At 40.9% G+C, this 21,748-nt stretch overlaps 1 protein-coding gene across 4 annotated transcripts; it reads left to right on the top strand.

The window, feature by feature from the left end:
* Positions 1 to 772: 772 nt before the first annotated feature.
* dbnlb (drebrin-like b) lies at positions 773 to 19,581 on the top strand. Of its 4 annotated transcripts, XM_046871444.1 has the most exons (15): positions 774 to 988; positions 5,688 to 5,743; positions 6,470 to 6,582; positions 6,658 to 6,732; positions 8,170 to 8,316; positions 11,707 to 11,784; positions 11,906 to 12,057; positions 12,207 to 12,249; positions 13,487 to 13,552; positions 13,905 to 14,019; positions 15,647 to 15,739; positions 17,517 to 17,579; positions 17,893 to 17,990; positions 18,108 to 18,183; positions 18,447 to 19,581. In XM_046871444.1, exons 1-15 carry the CDS (start codon positions 906 to 908, stop codon positions 18,581 to 18,583), a joined length of 1,395 nt encoding a protein of 464 aa, XP_046727400.1. In that variant the 5' UTR covers positions 774 to 905; the 3' UTR covers positions 18,584 to 19,581. The 4 variants fall into 4 exon arrangements, with proteins under 4 accessions (XP_046727401.1, XP_046727400.1, XP_046727402.1 ...); XM_046871445.1 differs by lacking the exon at positions 13,487 to 13,552 and having other exon boundaries at positions 773 to 988; XM_046871446.1 differs by lacking the exon at positions 15,647 to 15,739.
* The last annotated feature ends 2,167 nt before the right edge of the window (positions 19,582 to 21,748 follow it).

Below are 21,748 nucleotides of genomic sequence, written 5' to 3'. Positions count from 1 at the left end.
AACAAGCAAACAAACCAAAAATATTATAGTAAGAGCATTATATTCGGATGACGTCCACTAGGCGGCGCAAATTCCCCCCTTTGTTTATTTCCAGCGATCAAGCGGCGTAAAGAATGGACCAATCAGAACGCGGCTTTTCTCAGAGAAATGCGAGACTTAAAGGAGAAAAACTTTTATTTTTAATTTTATTTTACTCCATGTAGCTTTTTAATACTAACAAAATAAATGTGTATGTATATATGTGTATGTGTGTGTGTATATATATATATATATATATATATATATATAAATTATTAAAATGATTTGTTTTTTCAAAAATGGTTCTATGTAATTAATTTATTATTATTATTATTATTATTATTATTATTATTATTATTATTATTAGTGAATGCTGTAAAAATATTTAAAAAAAATCATAAAATCAGTACATAACACATGCAACTTGCTTGCAATTAAGGATTTGGAGTGAATTACATTTATTATTACTTAAAGGGTTTAAAAAAATTAAAGGATTTTTTTGAAAGAAAAAAGATGGATGTAATTGCAAATTATTGTACAATTAATTTTCTTTCCTTTTCTTATTATGTATTTATATAATATTTTGTACTTCTCGATTGTCTCCATTTTTAAAACTATATATATTTTTTATATATATTTTTATAATGTATATATAATTACTATGTGTAGTATTTATTGGTATTATAAATGTTTTTTTTTATTACGAAGAAAATGAATAAATAGTGCGTGCAACCTGACGTCGACGTGCGTGATGACGTATACTCCAGCGCTTCCGGTAGGCGTGGCTCAAACTCCTTCGCCCGAGTGTCGCTGTTCTGCTGTTCAAACCTCAGGTTCAGTCCAAGACTCGGTTTATTTATATCAAATTTCTTTTCTTTTTCTTTATAATGTCCGTGAATTTAAGTAAGAACGGTCCAGCGCTTACAGCCGCCTATAAGGAGGTGGTGGATGAGAAATCCGAGACTAACTGGTGAGTAATGGAGCGTTAAGACGCGTCATAGGTGCGTTATAAAGCTCAGGGACACCATGGGTGGTTAGGGCAGGAGAGTTCTGCTCGTCCATCAGATTCTCTTTTTGTTTCTAGAACAATAATTTCTCATGTTAGATAACATTTCTATCGAGCGAGAAGAGCTGATCTGGGAGATGTCTACAGAAGCTCCTGGAGGATGGAGGTGACTCACTTTCTGACCCCAACATGACAGCTGATTGCATTTCCATGTGATCATCACAGCATTCTGTTCACAGGGATTATTACAGGGTTTAACAGAGATTAGTGCTGATTTCATTAAATCATTGCACCATCACATGTTCTGTCACCTCCAACCCAAACCAGACTAGATAGATGTCAGGTTTTTCTATGTTCAGATTCATTTCAGCTCTGCCCAGTGACCGGTGAGAAGAGCGACCCAATCAGGACGCTTTTATTTTAACATCGTAACACATCCTGGTCTTCTCACGAACGTTCGTGAATCCTTCTGCTGTTCGGAAGGTCCGTGATCTGTTTGTATTTTGTTGTAGTCGTGTTTATCACAACCCACTGTAGAAGAGGCGTCCGAGCATCAAAGTCAACCCGGACCCAACATGTTTGAGATGAGCTGCATGGCTCCTAAAATTTTTCATACCTACAAATATCTCTGTACCGAGGAGGTCTTGGGGATCTCCGTACCGAGGAGGTCTCCGAAATTCTCCATACCGAGGAGGTCCCCGTAATTCTCCGTACCAAGGCGGTCCCTATAATTCTCTGTACTGACGAGGTCCCCGGAATTCTCCGTACCAAGGAGGTCCCTGTAATTCTTCGTGCCGTCGAGGTCTCCGGAATTCTTCGTTCCAAAGAGGACCTGGGAAACTTGATCCCAAAAAGGTCCTGGGAATTCTCCGTACCGACGAGGTCCCCAGTATTCTCCGTACAGAAGAGGTTCTGGGGAATTTATCTATAATCCCATTTTGTTTGCATTTGAGTCCTCCGGTACTGCAGGTGGCGTTGTTTAAATGTATCTAGAAGACGTGATAAAACGATGACGAGGGGGAAAAAACTTTATTGGTGACGTCATAGCGTAAATGTAACATCGTAATTTCACCTATATATATATATATATATATATATATATATATATATATATATATATATATATAGTGTGTTTATAAACAGTTTTTACTCAGTGATGGAACTAAAAGGACCCAGACGAGGACAGGTTCCTTTTTGAGTCTGGATTCTCTTACAGTTTCTTCCTCATACAATCTCAGGGAGTTTTTTTTCCTACCACCGTCCCCACTGTCTTTATATTCGTAATCGATTCATTTCTTCGTAAAGCTGCTTTGGGATAAAGTCCACTGTAAAAAGCTCCTGAAATAAAATGTAAATGATGTAATTATATTATTGAGTATATTAAATTATGATTTTATTCTAATTGGACAGGAAGGAGGCGCGCTATCGTAATGTACAGGCGAGAGAATTCGCTCGTACGATGTGATGAATGAAAACCGTTTCCTTTCTAACTGAAACGTCCGAATAAACGCTGCTACTTTTTTGTTTCTATGGCAACAGCAATGCCTGGTCATTAAAGCTGTACAGAGAGCACACGAGGTGAGATCCCTGCGTGTGGCCTCGGTCGAATCGTCTCAGTGATGAGCCGATGTGAAACGGGTGCCATTTTGGGTTTGACTGCAACTTCCTTTTTAGTGTGTGTGTGTGTGTGTGTGTGTGTGTGTGTGTGTGTGTGTGTCCCTTTAGTGTGACTCTTGATTAGGTAATGAGGAAGTAGCTTTTGTTTCCTCTTACAATGAAGACCGCAGGTTCCTGTGAGAACTAGAAAAGAAAAGTAATTAGAAACTGACCGTTTAATTACCCGCGCGTTTCCTCTCGGGACCCAGACGCCGTAGCAGAGAAACGAAAGCGCCGCTGTGACCTCCTTTAGTGGGAAAAATGTCAATAAAAGAATAAGCCGTGTGGCATGTTTGATAAACGTGTACCGCAGAAGAGGGACAATAAGAGAGAGAGAGCGAGATAGAGAGAGTGAGAGAGAGAGAGGAAATAACAAAATAAAAGAAATTAAGAGTAAAGAGAGAAAAACAGTGAAAGAAAAGAAAAGAGGCACGAGACTGAAAAAATCAACAGAGTATTTAGAGACAATCAGAGAGAAAGGGGCAATAGAAGAGTGAGAGAGAGAGTAGGACAGACATACGGGCAGAAGGACAGACAGGGACAATAAGAGACATACGGGCAGAAGGACAGACAGGGACAATAAGAGAGACATACGGGGCAGAAGGACAGACAGGGACAATAAGAGAGACATATGGGGCAGAAGGACAGACAGGGACAATAAGAGAGACATACGGGGCAGAAGGACAGACATACAGGGCAGAAGGACAGACATACGGGGCAGGAGGACAGGCCGAGGCAGGAGGACAGACCGAGGCAGGAGGACAGACCGAGGCAGGAGGACAGACAGAGGCAGGAGGACAGACAGAGGCAGGAGGACAGACAGAGGCAGTGCAAGACCGAGACTACGTCTACACAAATCCGGATAAATTTTAAAACAGCGTTTTCGACTAAAACACTTCGCGTCCCGACTTTCGTTTCTCAGGCGTTTCCCAAAAGTTGCTTATCTACACTGAAACGTCTGAAAACGCTCACGTCACTGTACTGCGCATGAGCAATAGGCGAGACGATTCAACCCACGTCTTTTCTTTCTGCGTTTTTTTTACGTGCCGGCTCGTTGAAAAGTCTCTGCGATCCGTCACTGTTTTCGAAAGCCTTCGTTTTCACACACAGTCCACGCGGCAACGCAAAACCCGCGGTCGCAAATGTATAAAGTTTAAAAGCGTTTTCCAAAAGCTACGTTTCCGCCGACTGAAAAGGCGGAGTCAGTGAGGAAGGAAGACCAAAACTGTGAGAGAAATATGTGTGTGTGTGTGTGAGGGGTAGTAAAAGAGAGAGAGGCAATAAAATATTTGAAGTATCTTACAAACCTGAACCTGTGACAGCGACAGTGCTGCTGGATTCTGATTGGTTGATTAGTTCTCCGAAACGGCAGCTCTGACAGCAGTTTAGCTACAAATGTCAGGTTTATATTAACATCAGCACACTCGTTTCCATAGCAATAGCACAGGCTCCACGTAAAAACATTAAAAAGGCGTGTAATCCATGATGATGGCTTGAACGTCTGTCGTCGCTTTACCGAGTTAAACTTTTGTGCCATTGCGATATCGAAAAAACTTTCTGAAGTCCATAAAAAAATAAAAAGTCGAGAAACTTGTGGTTCTACAGCTTTAAATGTAATAACAAGCAGAAATAAAGTGTCACGTGACCGATGATAATTCAGAAACCCCAAAACTTAATTACGCTACATTCTACATTACGTTACTATGGAAACGATAAAGTATGCTAATCAGGCGTAGCTTCTGTCTCATCTTCTGTTATACATCAACACTTTCTGACGAATCGGATTTAAGAATTCAGAAGCGATACGTGCTCATGAATTGGTTTGGTTTCTTTTTCGTGCTGCTGATTCAGCACCGAAACAAGAACGCCAACTTCCTCGCTTCAGCAAGAAAAAGGAACAGTTTAATGTGGTTGGGGATCTTTTTTTTTTCTTACACATTCACTTTGTGCCCAGAAAAAGACCACAAAAGATTTCTCCAGAACCTCCAGAAAGATTTCTCACAGAGGTCTCCCCAGAACCTCCGGAAAGATCTCCCCAGAACCTCCAGAATGATCTTCCCAGAACCTCCAGAAAGATTTCTCACAGAGGTCTCCCCAGAACCTCCAGAATGATCTCCCCAGAACCTCCAGAAAGATCTCCCAAGAACCTCCAGAAAGATTTCTCTCCATGATGGCCATTATTCGCCCTCTCGTTTTACGTCGCCTGAACCAGTGTCACATTTCAGCGCTCATATTGTTCCCTGTCAAACAGCCCAGTCAGGATTCTACAGTGTGTGTGTGTGTGTGTGTGTGTGTGTGTGTGTGTGTGTGCGTGTGCGTTTTTTGTTGTTTTTTTAGCTAGCACAGAAAACTATTGTGACATGAAGAAAAAAAAGTGAAACTGTGGCCCCAGACGTCTGCCACGTTCATTCCTCCACCCCGGCTCCTACTAACTATCTTCTGATGCAAGAAACCACCAGAGTTTTCCTGGTGCACGACAGGAACTTTATAGACTCTGCAGATTCAGCAAAAAGAGTCGAGTCCGACTTTAATGACACGGTGCTGAAGACTATCATTAAGACTACGTAGCCTCTCTGGGGCCATGAACGTCTCAAAGATTGGGACACTGAGCAAAACAAACCTTGACGGTCTCCAGGTTTTAGGGAGGAAGTTGATACGACTTCCTGCGTACACAAATGGCTTTGTTTGTCTGAACACGTGAGCGCGGGAGCTCGCTGTAGGAGCTGAGCTGAGTTTGGGGCTTTGGTTTTACGGTTCTGTATTAAATCTGTGCTTAGACTTACACAAAACAGATCTCAGAACAAAACAGATATATATACACTTCCATATCACACACCTGTTCTTCCTCTGTTTCAAAACCCACAGCAGCTTCCTTATTAGAGAGCCATCTGTTTTTTCCCCCCAGTGAAGGGAAATGTGTAAAACCCTGACCTCATTGTGGATCATGACTGTTGAGTTTGATCATATCGTCATTGTGCAGAGATTTAACTGCATTCTGGTCTTCTAGGGCTTTGTTCACGTATGAAGGAAACACCAATGATATCCGTCTGGCTGATAAAGGGGGTGAGTATTCCAGGTGCTAATCATCATATACAGTAACATTCTACACACACGTTAATATATAAACGGTAAAATAACGTGAGTTAGTGAAGGTAAACATCATTATATTGTCAGTGTTTGTGCAGCACCAGGGTTAAATCGCTTAAAAGTAATCAAGATTTTTTAGATTTAGTCTTCTGAAGCTTTGTTGTTTGTCAAAATAAAATTAGGAACTCAATCAAAAATTCAATTAAGTCTCAGCAACTCGACCCATTCGAATAATTTAACTAAAAATCAAAAATTCAACTTAAATATCACCAACTCAAAATAAAAATTAAATTAGGTCAGCAACTCCACTCAAAATCGAAAAATAAACTCAAAAGCTGTTGCTCGTCTCAAAATCAGCAACTCAAATAAGATGTTTTACTTAAATTCAGCAACTCAAAATCCTAAAGCAACAACTTGACAAATCAACAACTTGACACGATCAAAAATTTTACTCAAAATCAGCAACTCAAAATGAGAAACTCAAAATAAAAAAAACCTTAACATTAGAATCAAAACACCATTCAACATCAAAGATTTACCTCAAAAATCAGAAATTCAACCCAAAATAAAAAATCTGACACAAAATCACATTAGAAAAAAAAAATTCTACATCATAAACACTTAATTTTAAAATCAACTCAACATCTGGATTTTGTGGTATTTTTGTGAAGTGTTTATCGGTATTTGTGTGTGTGTGTTCAGAGGGAGGTCTGGAGGAGCTGGTGGAGGAGTTGAACAGTGGGAAGGTGATGTACGCCTTCTGCCGGGTGAAAGACCCAAACTCCGGCCTCCCGAAATACGTCCTGATTAACTGGGTGAGTTTTTATTAGTTTTCAACAGAAATGTTTGTTCGCTTTCTTCACACGTTTGACTGTGTGTGTTTGTTTCAGACCGGCGAGGGGGTGAAAGACTCCAGGAAAGGACTGTGTGCCAACCACGTGAGCTCCATGGCTAATTTTCTGAAGGTGAATTTTCTCCTGGCTTCGGTACAGACGTGTGTGTGTGTGTGTGTGTGTGTGTGTGTGTGTGTGTGTGTGTGTGTGTGTGTGTGTGTGTGTGTGTGTGTGGGTGGATCCATGTGATACTACGCTAGTGGTCTGATTTGAGTTGAATCTCCTAAGCATCTCTCTTGTCGGATTGTTCAGTCTTCTGGAAAAAGGACATTACAGTTGACCTTTTTGCAGCTCTGGAACAGAAGCCAGGAGCGATCCGAGTGCTACATAACAACCCTGAATACGTTCAGATCGTCTCTGAGTAATGAGCAGGGCGAACATCTGAGAAAAGCCTTAAGCGCTTGTGGTGAAGCTGAATCTGTCCAGCTGGAACATTGTGTAGCAAAGCACCAGGGGAAAAACCTCGGCAGGATCTTCAGCACACACTGAAGATATATCAGAACCAGGAACATCAGGAACTTCTCTGTCTAAAACATCACATTCTGAAACACCAGTAAAGCAGCGTGATATGCACAGTTCAGGCCAGTGAAGCATGGAAACATCTGTGAATGAACATCAGTAAACAACTACATCATGTTTGCAATTGGGAACTCGATAAAAAATTGGCAGAGCGACTCAAAACAGGCAACTCAATTTAAAAACAAGCAACTTGAACAAAATACGGGCAGCCAATTTGACTTAATTTGACTTAAAACTGGCAAACCAATCTAAAAATAGACAGCTCGACTCAAATACAGTCAACTCGAGTAAAAAACTGACAACTCGACTTAAAACTGGCAACCCAATTTACAAATGGACAGCTCGACTCAAATACAGTCAACTCGAGTAAAAAACTGACAACTCGAACTTGAAACTGGCAACCAAATTTAAAAACGGATAGCTCAACTCAAATACAGCCAACTCGATTAAAAAAACGTGCAACTCGACATAAAACTGGCAACCCAATTTAGAAACGGACAGCTCAACTCAAATACAGTCAACTTGATACAAAACAAGCAACTCGACTCTAAATTCTATCAGTGCTCACCATGATTCCCCTGAAGGACGAGAGCCACACCAGGTGTAGTGGACGACACGTGCAGAAGACGAAGGGGAACTAATCGTGTTTCACCTCCAGATCCCGAGGTACATATCGGCGGTGTAGCGGTTTTAACAGCAGGGATTTTCTCAACCGCCCGTAGATCTGATTTGATCCAGTCCTGTTAAGAACCAGGTCCTGATCACAAGCGCACATTCAAATCAGGTAGCAGCTCAAATCTGTTATTTTCACGTAGATCTGAGTTATCTTTAGATTTCCTGGATTCAGGATTGCTAAATAAATCAGAAGCAGGATGTCACATGGATTAAAAACTTCACACAATCATCACTGAAACATCTGCAGGGGGTTTGTGTGAAGACCATGGATTTTATAGTGTGTGTGTGTGTGTGTGTGTGTGTGTGTGTTTTTAGGGAGCACATGTGACTATAAACGCTCGTGCAGAGGAGGATGTGGAACCCGAAGCCATCATGCAGAAAGTGGCCAAAGCTTCAGGAGCCAATTACAGCTTCCACAAGGAGTCCAACCGCTTCAGAGACACTGGACCTCAGGGGCCTGTGGTGAGTCTCTCTCTCTCTCTCTCTCTCTCTCTCTCTCTCTCTCTCTCTCTCTCTCTCTTCTGTTTCTCTCCCCTCTGTTTCACTTTTTTTTTTGCTTTCAGTCTCACACTTTCTTATTTTCCTTTTTTTTTTTCGCTGTTTTCTTTTCCCTTACACTTTCTTCACCCCAGCCTGTCTTACTCTCCATCCCTCTGTCTCACTTTCACTTTTTTCCCCTTATTCATTCATTTCTTTTTTCATTCATCTTAATTTTCCTCCTTTCACTGGAGTTACATGCTACATGTCCGGTCCTGCATTTTGACCTCTAGTAACCCTTTCTGTGATCATGGCTATTTTTGTAATTGATATCTGGGTGGAGAAAAAAAAGCTCAAGATCGTTGTGATTATTAAAGTATTGTGAACGAACATTAACATATTCTAAGTGGAACTGCACATCTTAGGACTTTATATAAAACAAAAAAATTTTAATAAAAACTTATATATATTAGTGATGTTCATCTTTATAACTGAGACAGATGCGATTTAGCTCTCGATGCATAGCCTACGATACGATACATTAAAGATACATATGAAGCAGCTACCGATACAATACAATTCACCCGATTACGATACAATTTACCCAATACAATACGAATCATCATTTGCAATATGATTCAATAAAAAAAATTATACTATGCAATTCAATATGGTGCAGATAGTTCACTTTTATTTCTTTGGTTCAGACAGACAGCAAATCAATTCAGTTCTTTTCCTGTTGTGTCTAGAGGAAGTTACAGCTCTACCTCTGCCATGTTAATCTAAGAGAACGCGCTCGAGAAACAAGTTCTAGCGACAAGAAATCGATCTACATATTATTGGTTACTTTCTAAAGAATAAAATTATAGTGCATCTACTAATTATATATAAATAAATCGTCTTTTTACTCACGTATGTTAAAAACGATGCATCGCCATATAAACGGCAACTTGTATCCAACGCCCACGTTATGCAAATCAGTGAATCTTACCATCTGTGTTATGTACAGATGTTAACTTTGCCTCACCACAGCTGGATTTCAGTTCATCCGGCTTTCAGTTAATGTTAAATCCTATGAAGGAGGAAGGCTGAAAAAATGCAGTTGGGTGGAAAAATGAAATGTCTGAAATATCTTCCACTGAGACATTTATTAATCTGGGGAGGAGGACAAGAAGATAAAGAGATTAGAATAAGAGACAGGAATGCCTGTGTGAAGTAGGAAGACTAAATACAGACAAAAAAGCTGAAGGGAAATGTTTTCGCTTCACACAGGAAACAAACTGTTACCTCACAAAATGTTCTTAAACCACATTTGAGCAAAACCACTCGAAGAACCAGTCTGTGAAAAGGGTAAACTCTGCAACACAAGTCTGAAAGGGGTGTGGAGCTCATTTCTGGGCCAGAAAAAAATCTGACTATTACTATTAATTATATTCTATAATAATTTTGTGTTTCATGGTAAAAATGCAAATCACAGTTTTGTTTTACATCAAAGTGTCTTTGATGTGACTGATGATTAAAGGCATGAAAACACGTTCAACTGTTGCGTACTGCACCTTTAAGGAGTAACCAGTATAATAACACTTTTGCTAGATTCATCCGTGTGTGTGTGTGTGTGTGTGTGTGTGTGTGTGTGTGTGTGTGTGTGTGTGTGTGTGTGTGTGTGTGTGCGCGCGCGCGAGCGCGCCCAAAGCTAATAAGCTTGCAGTATTGGTGGAAAAAGCAAAAAAAAAAAAACACAATTTTGTGTCTTACTGCAGATTTCAAACTAATATTAAGGCATATCCAAAAGTATTGGCACCCCTACACAGACATGACCCACACAGCGACTCGCGCCCGAGGTGGTGTGTAGTCTATTCATTTTTACACAGGTAAAAGTAATGCAAAACTACCGGTTTCAGAATTATTGGCACCCCATCTAATTCGAAATCAATGAGTGATTGCATGTCCTCGACATGTTTCTAAAGAACAGCAATGCATTGTTGCATTATAACGTTTATTCTCTGCTCATTCTTTTGGTCTCTCTGTGTTTTTCTACAAACAAAATCCCATAATGACAACGTGAACGAAGTCTGTTCAAAATCTTTGCAAATTTATTACAAAAAAATAACAAAACAAAAAAATCACGTGTACATACGTTTTCACAGCCTTTGCCGTGACACTCAAAATTGATCTCAGGTGCATCCTGTTTCCACTGATCATCAATGAGATGTTTCTACAACTTGATTGGAGTCCATCTGTGGTAAATCCAGTTGATTGGAGATGATTTGGAAAGGGACACACCTGATCTATATGAGGTCCCACAGTTAACAGTTGTCCATTTTCAGTGTCAGAGCACAAACAAAGCCATGAAGTCCAAGAAATTGCCTGTAGATCTCAGAGACAGGATTGTTTTGAGGCACAGATCTGAGGAAGGAGACAGAGAAATGTCTGCAGCATTGAAGGTCCCAATGATCACAGTGGCCTCCATCATTCGTAAATAGAAGAAGTTCGGAACCACCAGGACTCTTCCTTGAGTAGGTCAAACTGAGCAATCAGGGGGAGAAGAGCCTTAGTCAGGGAGGTGACTAAGAACCTAATGGTCACTTTGAAAGAGTTTCAGCGTTTCTCTGTGTAGAGAGGAGAACGTTCCAGAAGAACAACTATCTCTGTAGGACTCCACCAATCAGGCTTTTATGGCAGAATGGCCAGACGGAAGCCACTTCTCAGTAAAAGGCACATGACCGCCCACCTGGAGTTTGCCAAAAGGCACCTGAAGGACTCTTAGGCTTGAATGTCAAGCATCATGTCTGCAGGAAACCAGTCACCACTCATTACATGGCCAATACCATCCCTACAGTGAAGCATGGTGGTGGCAGCATCATGCTGTGGGGATGTTTTTCAGCAGCAGGTACTAGGAGAATAGTCAGGATCGAGGAAGAGATGAATGCAGCAATGAACAATGACGTCCTTGATGAAAACCTGCTCCAGACCACTCTGGACCTCAGACTGGGTGACGGCTCTCTCTATAAAAAAACAAAATATAAATTTGCAAAGATTTTAAACAAACTTCTTTCACATTTTAATTATGGGGTTTTGTTTGTAGAATTTTGAGGAAATCTATTAAAATAACTGGTTCGTTGTCTCTCACATCCATCATTTACACGTTTCTCCCATATTGCACTAAATAAGAAGTAAATACCGAGTGTAAGATTGTAAGAAAATTGTTGACTTTTGGGAAATAATAACACATTATCTATAAGAACAAATAACGGATGCATTCTTTTTTCGAGAACTTAACAGATCTAATTATTTTAAGAGGTGCCAATATTTATGGAGACGACCCCCCTTGCATGTGAGGTTTTTTTATCTCGTATTTGTGTTTTGTTCTCGCAGGGTTCTGTGTATCAGAAGACCAACGCGATGTCCGAAATCAAGAGAACCAACAAGGATAACTTCTGGGCGCAGGCAGAGGTATAAAAAAAAACAAGTGATTTCCGAAGATTATCAGATTATCATTTTATTTGATTTCGAATTCTCTCGTGCGCTTAGTGATGCTTTAAAATACATCTCTTTTTTCACCTCTTAACCTCAGAAAGATGAGGAGAAGCGACGACAGGAGGAGAAGAAGAAGGCGGATGAGGAGCGTCAGCAGCTGGAGAAGGAGAGGAAGGATCGGGAGGTCAAGGAGGCGGTGCTGAGGGAGAAGGCGGCCAAAGAGAGAGCCTCACAGATCGATGAGTCGAGGTGAGACGGGACTGTACAGAGTAACACACACACACACACACACACACACACACATACACACACACACACACTCACTATAGTGATATAGTGATACTCTAGCACCTAGCAGGTGTGTGTGTGGACTGATAAAGCTTGTGTTTGTGTTACAGGAAGTACCAGCAGCAAGTTGAGAGTAAGCAGGAGAAACAGCAGGTAACCAAGACGCCCACACACACACACACACACACACACACACACACACACATATACCTATACGTCGATAAGAAGTGTGTGTGGGTGTGTGTTTGTTAATCTTAATCTCTTAGATAAGACCAGGTCTACAGAGTAGTGTTGAACATTATTATTATAATTTTTTAATATGGTTTTTTTTGTTATTGTTGTTGTGTGTGGGCGGAGCTACAAGTATTACTTGAATGACTAGAAGACTTCTAAAATAAAAATTACATTTTGTTTCGAATGTTTTGCTGATGAACTTTTTCAAACAATTCCCACGTTTCATTCATATTTGTCGTGTTTAAAAACAAATTGGTTTGTTTGCTTGTTTATATTATTATGACTGTTACTATTCAGCAACTAACAATGAAGCTCCTCCCATTTTTCCAAGCAGAGATGATCCTAGGTTCTGATTTTTTGCCGTATATCCGGTGGGTAAAGTTGCTATAAGAATAAAACTGAAGGTGTCCTGTGGTTTACACGCTACATCACGTCACTTCTACACTCTAATATTGAGAGGTAAGTGACATGATGTAGCGTGTAAACCACAGGACACCTTCAGTGTTCCTGTTTTACCCCCCGAGTCGACTTTTCATAGCAACACAGAACTCTCTGAATGGGTATAGAGATCATTTCTGGGCCAGAAAAAAATTATTAGAACCAGTCTGAAATAAAGAAGGCAAAATCACCGTTTTATGTGACATCAAAGTGTCTTTGATGTGACTGATGATTAAAGGCCTGAAAACACCTTGAACTGTTGCGTACTGCACCTTTAAGGAGTAACCAGTGTAATAAGGACGAATGTGTGTTTTTAAATCTGCTTTTAAAACTATCACCTTTTTCAGGAAAGCTTTTATGTGATCTTTTATATTTTTGTGATTTATTCTGTGATGTTTATTTACTTATATTTATTTAATTTCTTGTATGCTTTGAAAGTGCCTGAGATATATTAATAATAATAATAATAGTGAGTGTGTGTGTGTGTGTGTGTGTGTGTGTGTGTGTGTGTGTGTGTGTGTGTGTGTGTGTGTGTGTGTGTGTTAGAGAGTGAAAGAGAGAAAATTTACATATCTGCATTCAAGAAGTCTGTTTGAGCACTGAAGAAATGTATCACAGCAATTAGGCTAGGGGTGTGTGTGTGTGTGTGTGTGTGTGTGTGTGTGTGAGAAGGAAAAAGTGTGATTTGGGATGTAAAGTGTGTATTCATGTGTGCCAGGAAGAGGAGGAGCCGACAGACAGACCCAAATCCTTTAAGCGTGCAGAATCTGTGGAAAAAGCCAATGTGCGTGAGTGTGAGAGACGCTGATCAACTCGTCTTTCAGCTTCGCTCAGACTCGTCTTCCTGCTCCTTCCTTCTTTTTTTTTTCTTCACTTTCACTTAACCGCCTTTATTCCTCCATCTGAGACAGTGCTTCGGATGGCTTACATCTCTTACTCTCTCTTTCTATCTTACACACACACACACACACACACACACACACACACACACACACCACTCTCTCTCTCTCTCTTTCACACTCAAGTCTCTCTGCTACTAACACATTCGTCCTTTCAGAAATCCGTAGTGTGATGCTTGGTGTTAACAAAGTGTGTGTGGGTGTGGGTGGGTGTGTGTGTGTGTGTGTGTTCAACAGGATGCTGCTGCTCTCATCTCCCAGCGTTCTGTGAACCCCAGAGAAATGTTCCAACAGAGAGAGAGGGGTGTGCCAGCCAGCAGCACAGACAACACACCGTCCAGTCCACAGCCTGGTTAGAACACACACACACACACACACACACACACACACACACACACACACACACACACACACACATAAAGCATCGTTAAAGGATCATTTTGCATCTAAAAGTTTTGCTGAAATTCCACTTAATAGAAATAATAATAATAATAAAAAAAAAACATAAAACAGTCAACATGGCTGCTTTCCATTTAGACACGCCCACAAAACTCCATAAAAGGCAAAGCAATACGACACAAATGAACGAACGTAGAAAATGATTGGTAAATCAGCAGTACTGTAAGTTTAATAGTGTAAAGTAAGTAAATAGTGAGTGTAGACGTCTGTCAGTCAAACTGCACTTTAGACTCTTATAACCATCATATGATCTGGTTCTAAAACTCCAGCTGACATTCCTCATAATCACACACTCCGGTGCTCGTGATGTTTCTCACTCACTGGTGTTTATAATGTTGTAATGATTTATAATCACATTCTTGGATGAGGATGAGGTTCCCCTTTTGAGTCTGGATCCCCTCAATGTTTCTTCCTCATACACTTCCGGCTGCTCATCACGGATAAACACACACACATTTACATTAGGGGTGTAACAGGACACGGAGTTCACGGTTCGGGACGTACCTTCGGGTTTTAAGTCACACTTCGGTTCACTTTCGGTACGTTTACAGGGGAAAAAATGCAAAAGATAAAATTGTTGGTGTTTTTTTTTTTTAATAATGTAAATATTATTATTTTATTAGTATTATTATTAACATTTCTGAATATTAACAGTTTGCATTTAAACAATTTTAAATAAAATGCCTGCATGGTTTAAATAATAAAAAATAGAATAAATCCAATTAATACACATTTTTTATTATATTGATTAAATTGAATAATCGATTAAATTGGCACAAATTAAATTGATTTAATAAAATGAAATAAATGGAAAAGTGTAATTAAATTGTTTACATTAGTTTGACCCGAGGCGGAGACTCAACAAACTCAGGTTTGGTTTACACGTGCACTGTACTGAAAGTACAGAAACGGTCCGGTGCGAATACGTGTACGTTACACCCCTAATAAAAAAATAAGTGAATTTTCTCTCATAATTCTTACAAAAGCTACTTGGACACAATGTGCATTGTTAAAATGTTACGATTAGGCCACGCCCACTCTGAGAGCATTGATTGATTGGAAAAGCTCTGAACAAGAAGCTCGGCCGTGACTTAATGCAGCTCAGATCTGCTCCCAGCGGCCATTTTAATCCGTGTTTGTGTTCACGAGACCGGGGTGTGTGTAAACGCTGGCGCTGAACAGGCCAGAACAAGCTGAACTGATAATATCTGGGTCCGCTGGTGTACGCTGGATCATCTAACATGTGACTAACACCGATCCTGTGTTCTGTGTGCTCGTTAGCGCCCTCTCTGGCTACACCCTTTTCTCTCTCTTTCTCTCCGGCTTCATTCTGTCTGTAAATCAGACACTTCCTAGTTTTGTTCAGTGTGTAACATTTGTGGTGGTGTGTGTGTGTGTGTGTGTGTGTGTGTGTGTGTGTGTAATCATTTCTGCCTCTTTTCATTCTGTGTCTCTCTCTTTCTCTTTGTTTCTGTGTGTGTGTGTGTGTGTGTGTGTGTGTGTGTGTGTGTGTGTGTCAGGGCGGTTGAAAAGCCCTTTTCTCTCTAAGCAGCCTTATGAGCCCGAGCCGCCTCGCTCTCCTCTACACCAGGTCTCACCTGTACGAGCCACAGGTACACACACACACACACAAGCCCACGCTTACACACTTGCACACACATTCCAGCACGATTCCAGGAACCTTTCGAGACACTAAACCATTCAGGAACTGTCCTGAATGCAAGCGAACACTACGAGACCTCGAACAAATCGAGCGATTGATCTGAAAGTTCACTCCACATGAAGTTCAAGTTCCTGATGGTTAAGAAATACAATAAGATGTAATTAAACACGTTAGCGCAACGTTTAACAAGATGAAGTCCGTGTGTTCTAAAAAGCCTGTGCGCGACCAATCAGCACCTTTCACTACAACAAACTCCGCCCCTTAGCGATTCCCAGGCTGCACTGACACCCCCTGGAGGTTCCTGGAATGACACATTTTAAAAAAAAATTAAAAGGGGATTAGAGGTTCTTTATGGGTTCCTGACTTCCTAACTTCCTGTATGTTTTAAAAAGGAATGGCAATCTAGTTAAGTCCCGCCCACTCCAACATTGGCACTCTGATTGGTTCCAAATGTGACAATTTATTGCTTCAGTCTGAACTTTGGGGAAAATGGACGATACGTTCTAGCATCCAGAATGGAAAAAGAAACGCTCCTTTCTGTTAGAACCATTCAAAGAACCCCAGAGGAACCTTTTTCCTGACTTTCTCTTAACCTCCACCAACCTCTGCGCTCACAGTGCACATCAACACAGCTGCTGTGGTGTGTGTGTGTGTGTGTGTGTGTGTGTGTGTGTGTTCTGTCTGCTTGGTGTGTTTTTGCCGATACACTAATTCTTTCCTCCTTCTGCTTCATGTTCATACACGTTACTAGGTGTGTCACAGTGTTCTATCGTGATGTTATCATCATTTTCCTCAGATCGCTTTACTCAGTAATGTTTCTCCACATTAGTTCCAGCTTTTTAGTTCCGAACATATTTACGTCTGAAACAGGAAGTCTCTAGTGTGTGTGTGAGATTCGCTACGCCCCACGTGTCGGATCCCAACAAACCTGATTGAGACGAATTCCCTCTGGAATTACAGACTTCGACTACGAAGTCTGCCGGAGAAAAACACTCCTGAGACACGCAGAGTTTAACCCCTCCCCCTTTTTTAACATGAAATCGAATGCTAATTTAAATAAATCCGCCTCAATACGAAAAACAGGAAAGAAATGAATGCATGCATACCTCCAGGTTGGTAAAATGCTTTTGTTTGGATGTTTGGACTTCTGATCAGAAGGTCATGGGTTCAAATCCCAGCACCACTAAGCTTTAGGGCCCTTGAGGTCTCTTAAGTGCTCAGCTGTACAACTGAGAGAACTGTAAAAGTCACGTCACTTGTACAAACTCCTCCGACGTTTCCGCATGATCACGTGGCTATAGCTAGATGCAAAATGTTGTGTTCACATGTTCTCGTGTAAACTGATGTCCGTGTCACCATTGAACAGATACGGAAAAGTCTGAAACGGTCATTTTTAGATATGTAGATACACACTTACTGCTGTTTTAGGCAAAAATTTACTAGTTTTATATATAAAAATTTATAAAAAGTGTTCGATACACACTGAGCACATCCTCGTCCTTCTCCTGTCTCCTGTTCATCTGTGATAAAACTGTCTAACAATCCTTCACCTGGAGTTCCAGATCATCAGACTTCACGCCAGTGCATTTACTTCAGTTCTGATAGGATACGTGCACCTGGGGTGTGTTCAAGTGTGTGTTAATGGGGACCTGAATAAATCACTACAGTGTGTATCGCTTCTGTACGTTTGTGTTGAAATGTGTGTGTGTGTGTGTGTGTGTGTGTAGAAACCAGAGTTGTGGAGTCTCAGAATGAGTACGAGGAAGCAGAAGCTGAAGCAGAGTACGAAGGTGACACACACACACACACACACACACACACACACACACACACACTCTCTCTCTCTCTCTCTCTCTCTCTCTCTCTCTCTCTCTCTCTCTCTCTCTCTCTCACGCAACCTAGAACACACTTTTTTCCTGAATCTTCATTCTGTCTACTCTGTGTACTGGCACCCAAGCGCCATCGTGTGGTCAAACAGCAGCGGTGCATGACTTTTCTCCACTCCCCCCCCTCTTTCTTTCCCTCTCTTTCTCTATCTCTCTTCCCATCTCTCTCTTGCTCTCGCTCTCTCTCTCTCGCTCTCTCTCTCTCTTTCGTTTGTAGACGTCGCAGAGGTCAGTAATCAGTACAGCTCTCATGTGGAACAGCATGAAAATGAACCAGAACCTGAGCCAGAGAACATTTATGAAGAACCACCACAGGTACAGCACTTACACACATACACACACACACACACGCACACATACACATACAAGCCGAGACGGAAAAGCTTTGTATTTTTTATTTTGTTTAATTAAAAAAAATGTGTGTACGCACAGGAGCAGAACTTATATCAAGATGCAGACACAAGTGATCGTGGTACCTGTGCTCGAGCACTGTACGACTACCAGGCAGGTGAGTACCACACGTGTGTGTGTGTGTGTGTGTGTGTGTGTGTGTGAAGGGTTCCCAGGCAAAAAAGAGCATTAGATTGTGATCTATTGTTATGTGACTGTACATTTGCATATGTAAATGAGACTGACTGAATCATAATAATTAGCATATCATCAGCAGATTGTCTGATGTGTTTAGTTTTATCGTGTGACACACTCACAGGGGAGATTTTCACATGATAAATTATTGTGTGTTTGTGTGTGTGTGTGTGTGTGTGTGTGTAGCTGACAACACAGAGATCTCCTTCGACCCGGATGACATCATCACCAGCATTGAAATGATCGACGAAGGCTGGTGGAGAGGCTACGCGCCGGACGGCCATTTTGGAATGTTCCCAGCCAATTACGTCGAGCTTCTCTAAGAGGCTCCGGCCAATCACGTCTGGGGCCCTGATGTCGCTCCGCCCATGTAGGGATTTAGTCACTTGGGGAAGCCGTTATATTTAATTGGGCGGGTTGAACAAAACGCATCGATCATCGTAAGAAAAAACCCTACAGTTTTTTTTTTTTGTTTTTTTACAATGGTGTATTTTTTTTTTTTTTTTGCATTAAACATTCCTGTAAAAACTGTAATACTGTGTACTCACTGGCTCAAAGAATCGTGTGTCATTGAGTAAATATTTGTGGTTCTTTTAATTATGTTAACTACAAAAATTCCATCGATCTCTTCACTTTGTATTTCATAATCCTATAATATTCAGTATTTCCTCTTTTAGGTTTTTTTTTTGGGACCAATTCCTGTTTAATGCGACGAGTTTCAGTTTAAAGAGCGCTTTATCTTCTGATGTGATCTCCGAGGACCTGTTTTGCCTTGTTTATTTTTTGTTGCCTTTTTTCTGCACATTTTGGAGCAGGAAAAAAAAAAACCCTCAGCCGATGATCTGAACCCAGACGCCCATGAAAACTCAGTAGTCTGATGATTTCTCTGCGTTTCTCAGCGTTTAAGAGGCTGAACCGTGATGATAAACTTCTCCTGGCCTTCCGTCTGCTCTGAAATGTCGGAAAGAAATACTGTGATCTTCGTTGCATTCTTTACGTTTCAGGGAAAAATCATTCAAACGGTTCTAAATGGATTTCTTGGCTGCTTTTGCATCGCCGTTTTTTTTCTTCTCTCTCTCCTTTCTTTTTTTTAGATGAATTAATTACACCACGGTTCTTTTCTTCGATCTGCACAGCTCTTGAAAACCCGCACGCTGACCAGCTGTGAAGCCGTGCCAATAAAAGGAGTTCGATTGATTATTATTTTTCGAATTGAACAAATGTTTGATTGTGTGGCGAATCCTCGTGTGAGCGCCAGCGGAGTTCCTTCAGATCATTGTTTTAAATCCGAACGATGAAATAAAGGAAGTGAAAACGCTGAGTGTGTGAATTTGGTGCTCTTTTTTTGTACATTGTAATGCCGGGGGAGGGGGGGGGGTATTGGGACACCTGACATTTCCACTCTTATGTGTTTCACACAAACTGTTACAGATACACAAGTCTATAGGACGTCTTTGGAAGAAGGGAGAATGAATTTTTCTCTTCACAAGACCCAATGTCCCTGTAAACAAAGCCAGAACATCTCCAGGAAGATCTGCTTTCCATGTGTTGGAGTGGAAGATCTTCTGCTGTAGAGCTCTAAGCATCCGCTCCACCGTATTAAACACTTTTGGGATGAATTAGAATGTGAACGCTGACTGCACCCCAGGTCTCCTCATCTCACCTACATCAGTACCTGACTTTACTAACACACCTGTAACTAAAGGAATCTCCACAAAATCTCTACAAATCCAGAGGAACATCTTCCCAGAGTTTCTCTCGGCTGCACTGCTTCAGTACGTGTATGTGGATGTTGGATCTTTTGTCCAATCAGATTTCAGCCTCTATGTGCTGCCATGTCGATCTAATCTGCCCAGAGCCTTCAGAGTCAGTACTGCTGGCCTTCATACCAAAGTCTACTTAATAAATATCTCTGTTTCTTTAACCAGTCAGATTTCATAATCTCCTCACAGGGCAGCTCACAGGCCCAGAGTAGCTTCAGCATTTTTCCGTTCTCTGATTGGTTGGTCAGAAGGAAACTGTTACAGCCAAGTTTGACTGGTAAAACACGTGTGTAGCTGCAAATGTTAATACATCTGAGTTCGACTTTTTACACCTACAGAGGAAGAGAAATTGTTTTGGTCTTGGACATACTTAAAAATACATTTTGAAGAAAAGCTAGACATGGTGAGGAGGTCAGTAAACCCTGAAGCTAGCTAGCGTGTCTCAGCCCATGAAAGGGTTTGTTCTCCACTTCCAGACCAGTGAATACGAGCGGTACCACTGGATTACAGCCTCTAGGGGGCGCTGCACATTATGAGTCTGTATCTCTGGTGAATATGATGTATTTTATTTATATTTTTATAGTTTTTGTCATGTTATTAGACAAATATTGATTCTGAACTGCTCCAGATGTTGTAGGTGAACAGTTGTGGTTGTAGTGTAGAGTCTTAAATGGGTTTCTTGCTTTAGTAAAATGGTTTTCACCTCCAGATGTGAAACACTTCTATAATTGCGATGTGAAAGTGGTGGTATTAAGAGATGAATTAAGTCGGGGACGTCCTCACTGAAGGCCCAGGTACCAAATACACGGCCCGCCACTGATATATATATATATAAATTATACATCAGTAAATTTGTCCCTAATGAACAAGTCAGAGGTGGTGGTGGTGAAGGGAAAAAACTCACAGACAGGACAAAACCCTGTGAGGAACCAGCCTCGAAATCAAACCCATCATCTACACCACCGGATGGTGCCATTACAAATAATTCTCCTCTAACTGTGTAAAGTATAAAGTCAAAAATTTCAATTGCGTTATTGGGAAATTCATTCAAGTTTCATTCTGAAGTCTGCTGTATTGAACTTACTGTACTGATGTAGACTATTTTGAGCTGCAGTCATCTCATGTACCTCCAGGGGAACCATGCTGGACATCATCCTGAGCAGCAAAGCATGGTTTCCAAGCAGGTTTGGAGAAGCAAAAGAAAAGGAAAAACAAGAGATATCCATAAAACTTGGTGATCCACATCAAGTGAGAAGATCATAGTGGTAGTTTTTCTGTCAAAACCACAAAGCCATAATGGGAGAAATGTGATGTTCTGTAGTTACATGGTGTATCAATAATTGTTTTATTTTACAGATATGTTTCATATATTCTTCTTACATTCTTGCAAACCTCCAACGCTGGTTTCTTTTCTGATCGGATCTTTGGTTCATTGGATGGCTAGAAATCAAACCAGTCTCTAAAAATCATTCTACAGTTTCATTTTCGGTCATTAAAGTCACTGCTGATTTGTTCCCAGGCGTTAATTAGAAGAGACATGGGAGGGCAGTGTGTAACTGTAAGTGACAGCGGTGTCTGTGGTTTATCACGTTACACCAGAACTATTTCTGACATTCAGGACTTCCTGTGGTGCGACAGCCTCAATAAACTGTTTAAGTTAAAATCACACACACACACACACACACACACACACACACACACACACACACACACACACACACACAC

Source organism: Silurus meridionalis, chromosome 17 (assembly GCF_014805685.1).
Source record: "Silurus meridionalis isolate SWU-2019-XX chromosome 17, ASM1480568v1, whole genome shotgun sequence".
In the NCBI taxonomy this organism is placed as follows: Eukaryota; Metazoa; Chordata; class Actinopteri; order Siluriformes; family Siluridae; genus Silurus; species Silurus meridionalis.
This window is presented reverse-complemented; position numbering and strand designations above follow the sequence as displayed.